Source organism: Alosa sapidissima, chromosome 1 (assembly GCF_018492685.1).
Source record: "Alosa sapidissima isolate fAloSap1 chromosome 1, fAloSap1.pri, whole genome shotgun sequence".
NCBI lineage: Eukaryota > Metazoa > Chordata > Actinopteri > Clupeiformes > Clupeidae > Alosa > Alosa sapidissima.
The window spans coordinates 15,182,762-15,198,585 of record NC_055957.1 but is presented as its reverse complement, the minus strand read 5'-3'; the positions used below and the strand labels follow the sequence as shown (position 1 = coordinate 15,198,585).

General features: G+C 40.6%; 2 protein-coding genes across 3 annotated transcripts; one reads left to right on the top strand and one right to left on the bottom strand.

Annotated features, from left to right (window-relative positions):
* Positions 1-496: 496 nt before the first annotated feature.
* Positions 497-4,635, top strand: LOC121715868 (interferon-induced protein 44-like). Its single transcript, XM_042101891.1, has 8 exons — positions 497-684; positions 917-1,434; positions 1,529-1,580; positions 2,866-3,061; positions 3,234-3,386; positions 3,623-3,794; positions 3,944-4,044; positions 4,254-4,635. Exons 2-8 carry the CDS (start codon positions 951-953, stop codon positions 4,440-4,442), a joined length of 1,347 nt encoding a protein of 448 aa, XP_041957825.1. The 5' UTR covers positions 497-684; positions 917-950; the 3' UTR covers positions 4,443-4,635.
* A 1,867-nt stretch (positions 4,636-6,502) lies between these two features.
* rabgap1l2 (RAB GTPase activating protein 1-like 2) lies at positions 6,503-13,805 on the bottom strand. 2 transcript variants are annotated; one of them, XM_042101910.1, is made up of 8 exons: positions 13,394-13,805; positions 12,744-12,806; positions 8,120-8,227; positions 7,884-7,988; positions 7,715-7,798; positions 7,554-7,625; positions 7,036-7,230; positions 6,503-6,918 (listed from the first exon to the last, which is right to left on the bottom strand). In XM_042101910.1, exons 1-8 carry the CDS (start codon positions 13,502-13,504, stop codon positions 6,697-6,699), a joined length of 960 nt encoding a protein of 319 aa, XP_041957844.1. In that variant the 5' UTR covers positions 13,505-13,805; the 3' UTR covers positions 6,503-6,696. The 2 variants fall into 2 exon arrangements, with proteins under 2 accessions (XP_041957844.1, XP_041957836.1); XM_042101902.1 differs by having other exon boundaries at positions 8,120-8,230; positions 13,394-13,799.
* Between the last annotated feature and the right edge of the window lie 2,019 nt (positions 13,806-15,824).

Sequence of the window (15,824 nt, the reverse complement as noted above, 5' to 3'; positions counted from 1 at the left end):
TACGTGAAGGCGGCACACATTGATTTTTGCTACCCCAGAGCTAACTTGCTATGCTACTTGCCATTAAGTTAGTTAACAAGTTAGATCTAAGATAGAAAAAATCAAAGTGTGCCACACGTACCGGAGTTCACAGTATCCACTCGAAGGCAGAGGACAAAAGTGTGTTTGGGAAAACGTCTTCATTTCAGACTTTTTCGTCCCCACAAGAGTTTAACAAGTGTGATAATTCAAAATCCCCAGGTTTTCCCATTGGAGAAATCACCAGATACCGGATCTCAAAGATAGCAGCTTTTTTTGTAGGCGAACTTCAGAGGTCTATTTTATTCGGTATTGTTCAGGCACATTCCCATTGATATTGGACAACATTTTTGGATAATTTTAATAAGAACTTGGCAAATTATCATGATGATTATGCAACCACCAAAATATTGAACCGGTTATGAGGTTGCCCTGCAACATTGTAAAAGTTGCTCCACCACGTTCCATGGCTCTCAGTAGGTTCAAGTGTTCAACAAGGATCAAGTAGGTTGAACTTGTAAAGTCTAGCATACCACTTGACTTGACAAGTACAGCTGTGATAGACAAAGAAACAAATAGCCTAATCCGCAAAGTCCATCGGTTTCGATTCATAGTAAACTTTTAACATAAACAAACCAAGCTGTGGATCCTGGAGCTCTAAAACTGGTAAGCATGGCATTATTGAAATGGGCTACATGTGTTTGACAATGTGTCCTAAAGTATGCAGGAAATGCAGTATTTTGGATACGAAAAAACTATTGTATTGCATAGCACTGCATGTACTGTACTTGACTGCAGAAATTCAGTATTTTGGACATGAAAATGCTGAAGCATGGGTGTTTAGCCGACGTCTTCAGATATTTGACGTCGCATAAAGTTGATTATTACTTCTCCACAGTGTTTTGTAGGTCTCCATCGGTATAAGGACCATCATGAGCGTCATAACATCCAAACTGACCAGAGATCAAGAGAGGATGATCTGTTCTATGTTTGGCTATGCCAAACTTAATCTGATATACAAAGCTAGTGTCCATAGCTATAATAATAATAACTTTCACTATAAGTGCAACCAACAAGGCCCTACCCTGACTGTTGCCTACAACAACACAGGATTCATATTTGGGGCATACATTAGTAAAGATTATGCACAAACAGGGCAAAATATTGTCGATGAAAAGGCTTTTTTGTTCAGCTTTGATGGAAGAGAGCAAAACCCCGAGCCTTATCGTGTTACAAGTACTGGCCAGTACTCCTTCAATGATGGAGACACTGGGCCCAATTTTGGGTCTCTGGTCTTCCTCTTCAACAATGAAGCTGCCATCCAAAGTAACCCAGGGAATTTCTTCAACTTCGATCCATTAAAAATGCATGGAAATGATTTGGTACTGACTGAGTGTGAAGTCTACAGAGTTGAGGGTGAGTAGGATGTTCAGCTACACAATGTTTATTGAATGTAATATGTGGAATATTTATACAAATTCCATTCACTCTCTTTACTGTGTCTCTTTAGAGTGTGATGCTCTCTTGGCAAAGCCTTGGAGGAATGTCACATGGAATGCTGAGTATGTCAGTTTTACTTTTAAAAATCATAGCCTATTAGCCACACTGAATACTTTGTTTAATTTCAATAAGGACACAATGTGTTAGCCTGGTTGACACCAGACCGCCTCTCATATTTCAGTTGAGATTGAGAGTTGGTCTAGATCGGGTTTATTCATGTACAATACTACTTCCAGGGGCGTAGCGCAGGGTCTTTTTCTGCATTAAAACACATCAAATGAGCCGTGGAGACAGTATTTTTCGTTGATCAACCACTACAGAGCTTTCACAGGTATAGCCCCAAATCGCAAACAGTGGATTAGCTAAGAGCGGTGAGCTAAACGCTTCCCAAATAGCATTTTTTAACCAGTAATATTGTTCAAAACAGCACCAAACCTTGTCAGTAGCACCAAAAACGTAGTTAGCGAACCCGGAGTTTATAAGATTTTTAAGAACACTTACCAACTGTCCCCCTACCAGCTCCTCCAACCCCAGCACGAATAATAGATTACCAAAACGTGACAGTACAACGAATCCTTGTGATAATGGGTTACTGGCCCGCCCCGCAAGTAGATAACGACATCTATGTGACACACCGAAGCTTGTAGTTTGTTTATATCTGGATCCAACATGGCAGCAGATGCAAAGTTACCTTTCGATGTATCCTTAGATAGTGTCATTTAGAACACATACATTTAGAGAAAGTTTATTTTGAAAAAAAAAGAGCATCTTTTGGTGATGTCTTTGCCCTGCTACCAACAGATACGACAGAGAGGGTTAAAGCGGATCTTTGGATACGATTGGCTATGACCTACGTACAGACACATTTGATAGACATTCGTAGCACCCAATAAATGGCTCTGGACATTCGTAAACCACGCCTCAAATACGAGAAAATTAATATGTGGTTCCCAGACCAGAATCTCAATGTAATAGATTGAGATGAGGTTTGGCGTTAGCCAGGCTATTGTCTATGTCCTTTTTGCTGCTAAATATGGGTTTATAAGACTTGTATATTATCACATTCTGTTTTTATATGCATTTTACACAGCGTCCCAACTTTTTCTGATTTGTGGTTGTATTTATATCTAAGAATTGTCAATGACCAGTTACCATGAAACATTTAATTAGCCTTCAACAGATGTAGCCTAAACATAAATTAAAATAAATAATATTTAGATTTTAGATGATAGTTTAGATTAATGTGAGATGATAATAACCTTGTGAAACAACGTGCCTACCCTATGTGAAACTACCAATACCCTATACAGAATGAAAAATGAGATGAATAGTTTGATGTTTTTTTAGGTGTAAAAAAGGCCTAATGGAAACCATTGCAAACTGGAAGTCTGACATTAACTCAGTGAGCCAAGCCCGGATACTGCTTGTTGGGCAGGTGGGGGCTGGGAAGTCGAGCTTCTTCAACTCTGTCAGTTCAGTATTCAAAGGTCATGTGACAAGTCAGGCCAACACAGGCACTGCAGGGACCAGTCTGACCACACAGGTACTTACGACTCTGTTACACAAACACACAGTTGACATCTCAATAGCCTCTCAGTGGACACACACTGTACACCTGAATGTTTTACTAATTTCCACATTTAAAATGTTGTGTTAGTGGAAGTTTACATAGCACAAGTACAGCACACTCGATGGAATGTCTTTGTATCTATCAGTTCCGCACCTACTCTATCAGAGGAGGACACAGTAAGAAGCCCCTGCCAATTGTTCTGTGTGACACCATGGGACTGGAAGAGGGCTTAAATGCTGGTTTGGATATAGAAGATTTCACAAGCATTCTCAAGGGACATGTACAAGACCGCTACCAGGTAACGTTTATTTATTGTATAGTTTTCTTAGTGTTTACAATATTCTGAGAGTAAGATAAAATATGGACAAATGTATTGGGTTACCTGGCCATTATATCTATAAGAATTTGTATGACATCCCACTCTAATTATTTTATTGTTTACTTTATATACTTTAATAGTATAGCTATAGCAGCTTCCACAGCATTTGGGATGGTTTATAATATAAGATGAAGAGACCACTGTTACTGTTTCAGTTCAACCCATCAATGCCCTTGCAAGAGGAGGCTCCTGGTTTCCGCAAATCTTTCACACTGAAGGACAAGATCCACTGTGTGGTCTATGTGATAGACACCGCCAAAGTCAAACTCCTCCCAGCCAGAATGATAGAGAAATTTGCTGCTTTCCGCAGGAAAACCAACCAGCTAGGTCAGTGTTGCGCTGAGATAATATTTAGTCCAGCAGCTTTACTCAAGAACACCACAAGATGGCACTACTAAATTTCCTAACAAATATTTCTATAACTACTGTAAATGCCAGTGAGAAATGAATGCTGCTTATTTTGTCTTGACTTCTAGGTATTCCTCAGCTCGTGCTCATGACCAAGGTGGATGAGGCCTGTCCCTTAGTTGCAGAGGACCTGAAAACTGTTTACTGCAGCAAGAACATTGAGGCAATGGTGAGGAATACATGGGCCCTAATTTAAATTATGAGAAAAGTGCAAAGTCTGACAATAAGCAAAGTGTCTTGTGCATGAAGTGTTGTGTTTAAGCATTGAGCTGACCCACCAATGTTTGTGCTTAGGATGTTGCTCATGGTATGAAATTATAAGTTAGATTTAGCCTAATTTTTGAATCCTCTGACTAATTTAGTTTTACATTTCTGTAGATGCGTGAGGTTGCTGCCCAGCTGGGCATGTCCATGTCAGCTGTGATTCCGGTGAAGAATTACAGTCAGGAGCTGGAGCTGGACCTGCACACAGACATCCTGCTGCTCAACTCTGTCATCCAGATGCTTTGGGTGGCAGAAAGCTACTGCGATGATCTCTTCCTGGACGAAGAAGAGAAGGCTGACTAGAACTTGCATTTAGTGAAGCTCTGACTTATTTGCATTGCATTTTTAAGAATCCTTATGCTGCAGGTTCCCTTTATCTCCTATCACCTTACAAGTTCATGTGTTCAAGGAAATGGTTCATGTAGATCCGCCACAGTTCAAACTGTTTTTTTTCCTGAGGTACCAACATATACAAATTAAATGCAAGTCAACATTATGATTACAGTTGAGTCATGGTATACCCTAAATCAGGGGTCTCAAACTCAAATGAGCTGGGGGCCAATTCTGCCAACGTCATCTGATTGGAGGGCCGGCTATTTCTGAAAATGCAATGGTCTTTTTTTCAAATACCACACAAAACTGTAAACAGAAAGTGCAAGTGTTTTTATCTAGTTTTAGACACCTATGCTAGCAACCTTAGCTTATAAATAAAATAATGATAAAATAAATATTAATACAAATTATAAAACAAATGAAAAGCATAAAAACAGGTATGTGTGTGTTTCACACCAAATAAAAATATTTTCCTCATAACTTTTTTAAACCTGGCAAACTATAGGCGTCAGGGTTAAGAAAGCAACACCATTGGATTTTTATATCAAAATTTCAAAAGGCCATGGCTTGAAAGTGGTCAGAGATAAAGTCCTACTGTAAATGTAAAAATCTTTGAGTAAAACAAAAGTTTATGAAGGGGGTAAATGTACCCATCTAATTTGCCACTGGATGGCAAGCACCTCAAATTATGCACCTTTCAATAAATACTGGATGAACATATTTGAGCAGGTTTACTTTACTTTTTTCATATTACCCACATAACAAATTAACAGGAAAACACCTAAGATGTATATGGTTTCTAAACCACAAGGCCTACAATAAAGTATTCTGGTTAAATCAGTTCCTATCGCGGGTAATCTGAGTACCCAGAAGTTCGCGGGGTTGCGGGTGACTTTGTAGTTTAGAGCCCTGCTGTCTGTACCACGTCCATTACGGACACTATCATCACGATTACCACTGCAACCTCCAAGCTATGTTGGGCAGAGGGTCGAAATAAGCATGGTATGCTTAGTGGACACCGTCGTATACACGCAGACGATCGATCATAATCTCCAAAAGGATATTCTCTTTCAGATTTAGAATAGGTGAATAACATAGCCTACCTAAGACTTCATCACACGTAAACGGTTTTCAACATTTGGTGTAGGCCTATTTCTGCTTAATTTCTGCTTCAATTTATGCAACACTATGGCCTGCAACGCTTCCGCGTCATTACAAATGCACGTCTTTGTGTTTCTCGTATTTCCTGAAAACTTTGCGCAGCGATTTTGGGTTTGAATGAATGAAGCTCTGTTGTTTGTCACAATTAAAAAGTCTCAAGGGCCGGATTACATTATTATTTTGACATACGTCGCGGGCCGGATTTGGCCCGCGGCCGGGTGTTTGAGACCCCTGCCCTAAATACTGATGTATGAATATGGATGTATATCTTGATAAAATATAGATTAGATATAGATATAAGATATAGTATATGATCCATGATTGCCTCGTTGTGCACCTTGAATTGCAACAGTATTCAAGTAGGCAGAGTCTAGGAAATTTCAATCTTTGGTATTTTCTTTGTATTTTTTTGTTTCAATTTTCTGGGCTTCTCAGTCTACGTGAGACTTATAGGTTTACATTTATGTGTTATTGTGGTATATTTTTATATATATATATATATATATATATATATATTTGTTAGATTGTCTCATATGTGGTCATAAGGTCATACAAAACTTGTTTATTGTTTTAATTGATCAATAATAAATACTGCGCACAAATCATAGAAACATTGGCACATATATAAAAGTAAATCATTACAAATAGTTTAACATAAGCTGGGACCACCAGCACTAAAATGTTCATCCATGGCATCCACAATTCATCAGAAGGGTGATATTTTTGTCTCTTCCTCAGAAAGTTTCTGCCAGAACATGGCTTCTGCAGGGAGGTTTACAACTTTTTCTGAGTGAACTTCACCCAGTCAGTCACTAAACCATGGACTTGGAACAACCCCAGATGTGCGTTTCCTGAAAGCATCATTGAGGAACCACCTCTGGGACTAAGAGAGTGAGAATTTTCAGGACCAACTATCTCTATTCTTTAACAATAGTATTTGCTCTGCATCCCCTGACAGGGATACTGCCCAGCTCCAAGCAGCAGTTAAGGGCACCTCCATATCGTAGCTGTCGTGCTTCTCCCTCTGGATTCCTATGAAACAGTTCTGGTGTCCAGTTCATCCTCATACATGAGCCTTCCTACCCTCTCTCAGTGCCAGGGAGAGTCTCCTGGCGCTCACCCACCCGGACCGAGAGCTGCTGAGCGGCGCCAGGATGTCGTCTCGCGGTGTGGAGGCCTGCGCACCAGTAGTGGCCATCCTCAGGGAGCCGAGGGTCTTCCTCAACCAGCCATTCTTGGCTTCTTGGAGGTCAGTCGTCAGCGCTCCGTTCTGGTGCTCCAGTTCCTGTGAGATGGTCCAATATCTCAAATTAACCCAATACATCCTATAGTTCTGTGATAATAAGCAAAGCTAGATTTCCAGGATGTTCAATGTAGATTAATAATATGAACTAGAGCTTGCCTGTATCCTGCACTTGGCCTCCACCATCTGAAGCTTGGTCTGGGCCAGCTCTTTCTCAAGCTCTCGGACCTGGTCTTGGAGCAGGTCCCTCTCTCTGCTTGGTGAAGGTTTTGACAAAGTTCTTGATTCCTCTGTTTTAAGTGTTCCATCCACACTGAAGAGCTTGCAACACTTTCCACATTCCATCACTTTGCTCTGTGGAAACAACACCCACAGGAGTTTTATTTATTTAGCAATTTAAATGTACTTTTGTATTTAATTTGTATTTTATTTCATTTAGTCTGTGTATATAAAAGCTTTCTCTGAAAACATTAATGTACACATATGCCACTGATGGGAGTACAAGGTGTATTTAATCAATCATTTGGGCCTGACTTAAGGCATGCTTTAGCTTACAGTTGTTTTTGTCAGAATATGCTTCCTGAGAACCAGCCCCTGACCTTGGTGTTTTTGTTGGTGGCCATACTAGTAACTGCAATGTGCAGGAACACAGTGGTAGCAGCACAGCTGAGACTTACCTTAATTGAAGCCATTTCCTCATCATTGTCTGTTTGCTGCTTCTCAAGTCTTGTATTCAGCTGAGAGCAGATCTAAAGATGAGGCAAAAAATAAAGTTGCCCTTTTTGCTTTGTATATTAAAAAATAATATGCAGTGCAGAGAGAGTTACCCACAGCATACCTGCTTGTAATCAGCTATGATGCTGTTTGCCCTGTTGACCTCTGTTCCTGTCTTCTCCAGCTCTTTTCTGAATACTTCCTTTAGCTGTAGACATTGATGACCATGTTATTGCCATTCACACAAAGTAAATGAATAAGGTGATTGAGTGACGGTAGCCGACCCACTGTACCTGAGTGGCCTCCTCTTCTTTCTCTTTCTTCTCTTCTTTTGCCACTTCCAAATGGTGCCTGGTTTTCAAAAACTCTTGTGTTAGTTCGTCAACCTTGTCCTCAGCCTGAGAAGATATGTTGCACAGAAGCACAGATGTTATGGACAAGAGAACATGGATAAGAACATGTAGACTCATATATGTTGTTTTTTGTTTTTTTCATTTATACTGTATACAGGTGGTCTGTCTTGATTGACCTGGTTTAAGGCATTCCTCAGGGCAATCTTGCTGGTGACGAGTTCATGGGCCAGGTGATCGTTCTCTTGCTCCAGGCGCAAACTTGTTTCGTGAAGACATAGGTTCTCCTGCTGTCAATGACAAACACAGTCTCTCAGTTAAGTATTACTACATGACAACCCCACCACAGAAAGACCTTTAAGTTTAAAGGTGCATTTAAATGACTTTATATTTAAAACAATATTGTATTTCGATGCAATCTGGTTCTGGACTTTAATTGTATTTATTGGGGGCCTAGCAGCGAAGCTGCGAAGGCACCCATTGAGTTACTAGCTTTTCCTATTATTATTATTATACATCCGACATTGCAGTCTATGGCAGCCCATAGAACGCCTGGCTAAAAAGTGCTGAAATTTGGCAGAAAGTTTCAGGACACTCCACTGACCACTCACGCTCATTTACGGATCTCTAAACCCAGTCGTCTAGCGCCACCAACGGGTCAAAATTTGGCTAAAGTTATGAAATTCGGCGCACTGATTCAGGGCCGTCCCATGATCACCCTCACTATTTTACAGAACTCTATGCCCAACACTCCTGGATTGCATTCACGCATGTGACCATTGAACGGTGCGTCCGATTTTCACAAATCAGGCACTGTTGGAATCCCTGGATCGACCTAAGTTCAATGACCCCTATTACGTCACTTTTCGCCATATTGGACCTCCGCCATATTGGATTTAGTCCAAACTCTACGAAAAGTTTCAGCCGTCACAAATTTCATCCGATTTTCACGGAACTTGGCGGAGATGATCTTCTGCCCGAGCCGCACAAAAGATACTTGTCAGATTTTTCAATTTCATTTTTGTTTGCCCGTGACAGCTAATCAAATATGGCGATGAAGCCGCCAAACAAGAAGTGGACTAACATCTCCGTGGCACTTTGAGTTAACATAACAAAACTCAATATCATTAGTCAGGACACTGTCCCAATCACTCACAGCAATTTTTATGCATATACATTGAACACTCTAGCACCACCACCAGTTCAATGCTGGACATGCGTTCATGCACGTGATCCTTGACTCTTTTGTCTGATTTTCACAATTGAGGTAGCGTCTGAATCCTTGGACCATCCCGAGTTCATCGACCCCTATCTCGTCACTTTCCGCCATATTGGACCTCCGCCATATTGGATTTGGTCCAAACTCTACAGAAAGTTTCAGCGGTCACAAATTTCATCTGATTTTCACGGAACTTGACGGAGATGATCTTCAGACCGAGCCGCACAAACTATATAGATTTCACTATTCAAATTCCACTTTATTGGAATATGACAGCCAATCAAATATGGGGCAATTCCATTCAAAGGTCATCCTTACCATGGAAAAAAAAGTTGTGCATACGCAAATAGAACTGTTGTTAAAATCTTCATTTAGGTCTATATTTTATTGTTTGTAACTGATCTGATTGAATTTGATGGAGAATGACACTCTTTTTACATCATAAATATGGTGTGCAACCATATAGAAACAACATTTTTCACATGGTAATATTATACATATTTCAAAAGTGGATAAATGGACCCAATGTTCAAACAAATTGTGTCATTTGACAAATTCCAGATTGACAAGGGAATGGTAGAGTAATGTCTATGCTCAGCTTGCCTTTAAGAGCACAACTCCTTACATTTGTAAGGCTTTTGTCAGCAAGTTCCATGGCCATGTCACATCCATAACGTTTTATAGGAAAAGTTTATGCTACACATACAGTGTTGATGCAACAATGTCCATAGTGTCTGTGCAAAGCTGATTTATATCAATGTAAAGTGTGATGACCAAATTGTGCCCCTTTCTTACTTTTAAAACCTTTAATGGTGCGTTATGGATGTGACGTTATGGATGTTACATAATGTGAATTTACAAGACTGGGGACTTTATTATACCTCAAAGCCGATAAAACGTCTGTTCTGGTGGCATGTCAGTTTCAACGCATTTCAACTTAGTGTTTACAACTGACATTTCAAAGATTATTAGGTTGATGAAAACCACAGGGAGGCCTTGCCTAACCATTAGCAAAACAAACATAATATTAAAATACCTCCAGTGATTAGCCTAGCCATAGCCTATTTTCAAGTGGCCTAATAACGAAAATCTGAGCGATTATCTTCCTGTAACTGTCATACTATACGGTGACGATGAAAAGAGAAGACGCAGAAGTGGCGGATCGTTGGTTTAGCCGTTTAGACGGAGACGCAACCCGGGTCGTCTTCAAAACTCTACACTCTGGAAGGAGTCTTCAGATTTTTGCGTCTTCAAGCCCCGATGGCGGGGTCGTCGTGTAAACGAAAGGCACTTATGATAAAATATTTTGTCATCTTCCTTCGCAATCGTTCTCGTATAAACAGCCCCTAATGTTGTACAGTAACTGGATTATCGTGATAGCTGGTGAAGATGGCTGACTTTGCAGCTGGAGTTAACATAGCAACCTCCTTCTGTTGCAGATCTGTTCAGCCTGCCGTTCACGTCTGCTTAACACAGTTTAATTCTAAATGTGACGCGATATGACAGCATTTGAAGTGTCAGGTCCTCTGTAGCTAATACCCACAGAGTAACATAAGTAATGGCAGCAATAAATTAGATGTACCGCATAGCGGTACAAAATATGACCGCCTCTCAGTCCTGCATATTCTCTTCGCAAAAATAAATCACGCTTGTCAATTTGTCTCCATCTCCTACTCCTGCAACTCATGTGCATGTAAATGAGTGTGTGCATATGTGAGTTTGCTTTTGTTTATAAGAGTGTGTGTGTGTGTGTGTGTGTGTGTCTGTGTGTGTGCATGTGCGTATGCGTGCCTGTGTTTGTGTGTTTGTGTGTGTGTGTGTATGTGTGTGTGTGTGTGTGTTTGCATGCCCACATGTGTATGCGTGCCTGTGTGTGTGTGTTTATGTGTCTGCATTCATGTGTGTGTGTGTGTGTGCTTGCCTGTCTGTATGTGTTTATGTGTGTGTGTGTGCTTGCCTGTCTGTATGTGTGCGACTGTGCGTGCGTGCGTGCGTGTGTGTGTGTGTGTGTGTGTGTGTATGTGCACATGTGCGTGTGTGTGCGTGTGCATGTACTTTATGTGTGCAAATCACAAATGAGTGGGTATGGGTTAGGTTCATGCGGGCTCTTGAGACTAACATACCATAAATATTTTGTCATCTTGGGTGCAACGGTTCAGGTAGGGCTAGTTATTTAGGGGAGTGGGCACCAAGTTTCATGTTCCCTGGTGTTTCAGTAACCCGGGAATCACTGACCAAAATTGATGACGGTAAAAGAAAAAAAATAATTTCTTTTTTATATTTGAAATGACTTGTCCTGATTCTTCCTGTGGATCATTGTGGGCACTGAGGAAGCAATAATTTCATCGCTAGTTTTTTATGATTACTATTTCAATTGTTTCATATCAAAATTCACTACTTAATTATGTGTTTTATGTAGTTTGTCGAGGACTGGTTCAGACACGTCACATCCATAACGTGAAACCGTCACATCCATAACGCCAGTTTTTCCTACATAATGCATTACGAAAATGACGCATAGTTTCAAAAACACACTTTTTGTGTTCATTCAAGTCTCCTTCATGGTACATATATCATAGATTCGACGGTTTCCTTCAAAATTCACAGAGTTTGTAGAAAACCTGTAATCTCTCACAAAAGTGTGTCCATTTCATGTCACATCCATAACGCTGATAAAATGCCTTGTATTCTTAGGATGAAATTGATTATATGCAATTTGAGGATTTCTCAGTATTCATAGGAGAGAGGTTACATTAAAAGTTATGCAAATTAATTCACTGATACTAATTTTGCATTTTGTTTACCAATATGAGTCCAATTGTCACATCCATAACGCTGGAACTGCCCTATGGCGAAGGAAGGAAGTGGGCTAACATCTCGGAGACGCTTTAATGTATGAAGTCCAAACCTGATACAGGGACATAGTAGCTGATTGTGAGGAAATGCAAGGAAAGTGGTCTCATTTGGCCTCTAGGGGTGCTGTAATAAAGAAAGTGAGCTCACATCTCAGCAACACTTTGGTGTATGAAGTCCAAACTTGGTAGAGGGACATGGTAGCTGATTGTGAGAACACACAAGGACATTGGTGTAATTTGGTCTCTTGCTGTGAGTGCTTGCTCATGCCATGGCAACGCCATTCCTGCTATAGCGCACTGCTAGGCCCCCGCATTGCTGCTTGCAGCTATATTTTGTATTTTACTTGTTGACAAAAATTAATGCTATATGCCCAAAATAAAGAAAATACAAAATCATTGTGAAACACAGTTGCTTCATTGCTCTTTCAAAAATGAATGTTTAGTCCATATTCAAATTTGACATAAATGGCCTACATATTTCACCTCTAAGTTTCGTTATTTAGTGTTTACTTACATTAATAGTACTCATAACACTCTTACTAATAATCATAGTGAAAACACACACACACACGCACACACACACACACACACACACACACACACACACACCACATGCAACTGCCTGGTTGTGGAAGTGACCAACAGACTGTGTGCTTAGAGGAAGTGTGGGCGTGCTCTCAAGTGATACTTTCAGGATGGGACTGGGGCAGGAATGGGGGAAGTGCTCACCTGGTATCTGTCAAGAGGGTCTTCTTGCCTCAGCTTCTTAGAGGGTATCTGTGAAGTGGGGACCTGTGGCAAAGTGGGGGGGGGGGGGGGGGGGGGGGTTGCAAAGCTGTGATTTTGTAACAGTGGCTGTAATATTCCAATCTCGTCTTTTATTACAAAAAATAGAAGTGAATAAAGTGAAAAATGAAGTATAGCCTAAAAATGTCTCATATTGAATCTCAGATGGTGTGCTTCAGTAGTTTGCAGAGTGTGCAGTGGACAGGGCACAGCCTCTAGAGGCCACTAAATCTGCTGTCTGTGGCACACACACACTAAAACAGACGAGTGTTTGCATTAACACCAGATTATAACATTATTAATTGACACATGATTATAGCATTACTTAGCACCTGCTGTCTCTAAATGTATTATCAATAATACTAATATTGTTTGTCTATCAGATCTAAACGTGCTATACAGCATTTGTTGTTTTTTTATGTGCAATATTTATACATAATGTACCTTGCCTTTCTTTACCTGAATAATGAAACAGATACTGACTATAATAGCTACAACATTTAAACATTTGTGTCATCCTACAGCACATTACCCAGTATTTCTGACAAATTGCAATTGCAGTTTATCCTATTGGTGTATGATGCAGGACTCACTGCTTGTTTGGGTAAGGACTCCGCCACTAAACTGGCCAGGATCTCCTCCTCGGACATCTGGTCGATGATGTGGGCATTGTAAGCCACAGAGATAGACACTTCTTCCATCATGTTTGCAGTGTGAGAGTGAGAGAGAGAGAGAGTTGACCTGCGACTATCAGACTGAAGTAGAGAGACACGCCAGCAACAGGTTCAGCAGGCGCTGACACACTGTCACACGGCAACTTCTATCCCAACAAGGAGGGGAGGGACCACACTTAAGATCGGTGTGGTCACACCCACTGGTTTTGTCCGTATTGTTTTCATGTGCAACACAATAGGCTGTACATCTCATGGTGCCCTCCGTTGTTGTCACACATGTGACACTGCCAGTAATCTGAATTTTCTGGGAAGAGAGAGTAGGCGTTCTGTAACAAAGTAGCCTTGCATACTCTTAAAGTAAATAACAATGCTGTACTCACATGTGTTTGTTGTTCAGTTGAATGTATCTGATAGTGGCAGTTTTGCTCATACTCCTACTTCTCATATCAATGCTTTAGCAGTGACTCCCCTGAGTCAAAATATAGTGCTTCAAAACACATGAGAAAAAGTGAAAACCTCTTATTATTCCCCAGATATGCTATTAAGTTCTTTAATGGGACAAACTCAACTATCTTAATTTTTAGTGTTAAAAATACCTGTTGAGTTTGGTGACCTGTAGCTCGAGCCAGTACCCCCTCACCTAGCATAGCCTTTTCTCCTCATAGCATGCGTCTGTGTGTCTTTAAAAGAACGTGTGAAACTCCGACTCTCTCTGTAAGCTGTGTGGGGCAGGGTGCCCCTGGCATACAGGCTCTCCAGTCTCTTGAAGGGGAGCAGGTGCCAGTAAATTCCTATGGCCCATAAGCTGCTTAAGTCAGTCCCTAAGTAGGCCCTATCCTCTTCTCCCCTTATTCAGTGGGAGCCACGGAGACAGAGTGCTAACTGCGCACTCATGCAAAACAACACACAAGTAAATAACCACCACATGTAAATAACCACCACATGTAAATAACGCAATATACCTATTGAGTTTGGGTGCTTTCATCCACTGTTTGTAGGTCAGTTTGGTTTTATTGGCACCATAAACAGTGGTGGGTGTGTCAGAATTGCAGGTTCACGATAAGAGTGGGGGTAATGAAATGAGTTGAATACGTCTAACAAGAGCACTCAGGTAGCTGCTGATCCTTGCCCCTACCCTGCAATGTTGAAGTGAAACCACATTTCAGCCCCCAGATCCAGATTCGCACGATCTTATAGACTGATATACACTACGGTGTCCTCTCTGCTTTGCCTTGTCTGAAAATTTGAAGTAAAGAAGACCAATAGTTTTTAAGTTACGTGAGCACTCTCTCTCTCTCTCTCTCTCTCTCTCTCTCTCTCTCTCTCTCTCTCTCTCTCTTTCACAAACACACACACACACACACACAATACTCCCCTCCTTATCAAGTGTGAGGACAATAATAATGTCCAATACTTTCCCCATGAAGACCTGAAACTAATATCTAATACGTTCCCTAATTTGATATTAGGGTGCTAAAAATGAGTCATCAGTAACAGGCTTTATGGATTTTTTGGTTATTGGCGACAGTGATACCATAGAGTAAACTTGAGTCATTTCATAGCCGTTCAACTTTCCCCATGAACACCTGAAACTGCTCACTCATGTACAACAATGATAATCACATTCAGATTTGTGTTCTCTTTCACAAGACCAGCCTGTGCTTTGTGTGGGAACAAAAACTGCAATTACAGATCCAAGAGACCAAAAGAGACGAAAAGTCTCTTACCAGTCACACAGGGTGTGATGGTGTGAATGCAAGAGCAAGATTGTGTTTCAAGTTTTAGTGAATCATTTAGTTGTGGTCTAACTAGTCATTCAGAAGTCACATTGCACTGTTCGGGGCTTCCAAATGAGATAAGGAATTTGAAGTCACGGCAGCCACCACCACAATATCATACACTAAGAATGGGACAACTAAACAGTAAATATCTTCATGAAAATTCATACCTGGATTAAAAGAGAATTCATTAATGAATGGAAGTGGCTACACCATAAACTGTAAAACGCAAGCATTACACTGTTAAGCTGATAAGCCACTGTTGTATTTAGACAATGTTTGTGTTGGCATAGACAAATAACACATAATCCTTTCTTTGCCAGAAAGCACATAACATACGATAGCTGCTCTGAAAAGGAAAAAAGAAGAGATATTTTGACAATGGCCCCAAGGGATGCCATATTTCAGGTCTTTTGTCAGATGATGACAAAAGTGTTATGTTCCAGTGCTCAAGTAAGCTTTGAGGTTGAGCAGGATTTCTGACAGGTTCTACAGGTATCGCAGCACATTGAATAAAAAAGCTTACTGAATGAAGCCTTGAAATCACAAGAATGCAGACATGGAAACACCCA

What these genes read in the sequence shown, in the direction of transcription:
- LOC121715868 (XM_042101891.1), top strand. Translation starts at nt 951, where the DNA reads ATGAGCGTCATAACATCCAAACTGACCAGAGATCAAGAGAGGATGATC. An exon ending in TGAAGTCTACAGAGTTGAGG is followed by an intron (nt 1,435 to 1,528) that starts GTGAGTAGGATG and finishes GTGTCTCTTTAG; the next exon opens with AGTGTGATGCTCTCTTGGCA. An exon ending in GGACCAGTCTGACCACACAG is followed by an intron (nt 3,062 to 3,233) that starts GTACTTACGACT and finishes TGTATCTATCAG; the next exon opens with TTCCGCACCTACTCTATCAG.
- rabgap1l2 (XM_042101902.1), bottom strand. Translation starts at nt 13,504, where the DNA reads ATGATGGAAGAAGTGTCTATCTCTGTGGCTTACAATGCCCACATCATC. An exon ending in TCATAGCTGATTACAAGCAG is followed by an intron (nt 7,626 to 7,714) that starts GTATGCTGTGGG and finishes CCTCATCTTTAG; the next exon opens with ATCTGCTCTCAGCTGAATAC. An exon ending in AGGAAATGGCTTCAATTAAG is followed by an intron (nt 7,231 to 7,553) that starts GTAAGTCTCAGC and finishes TTGTTTCCACAG; the next exon opens with AGCAAAGTGATGGAATGTGG.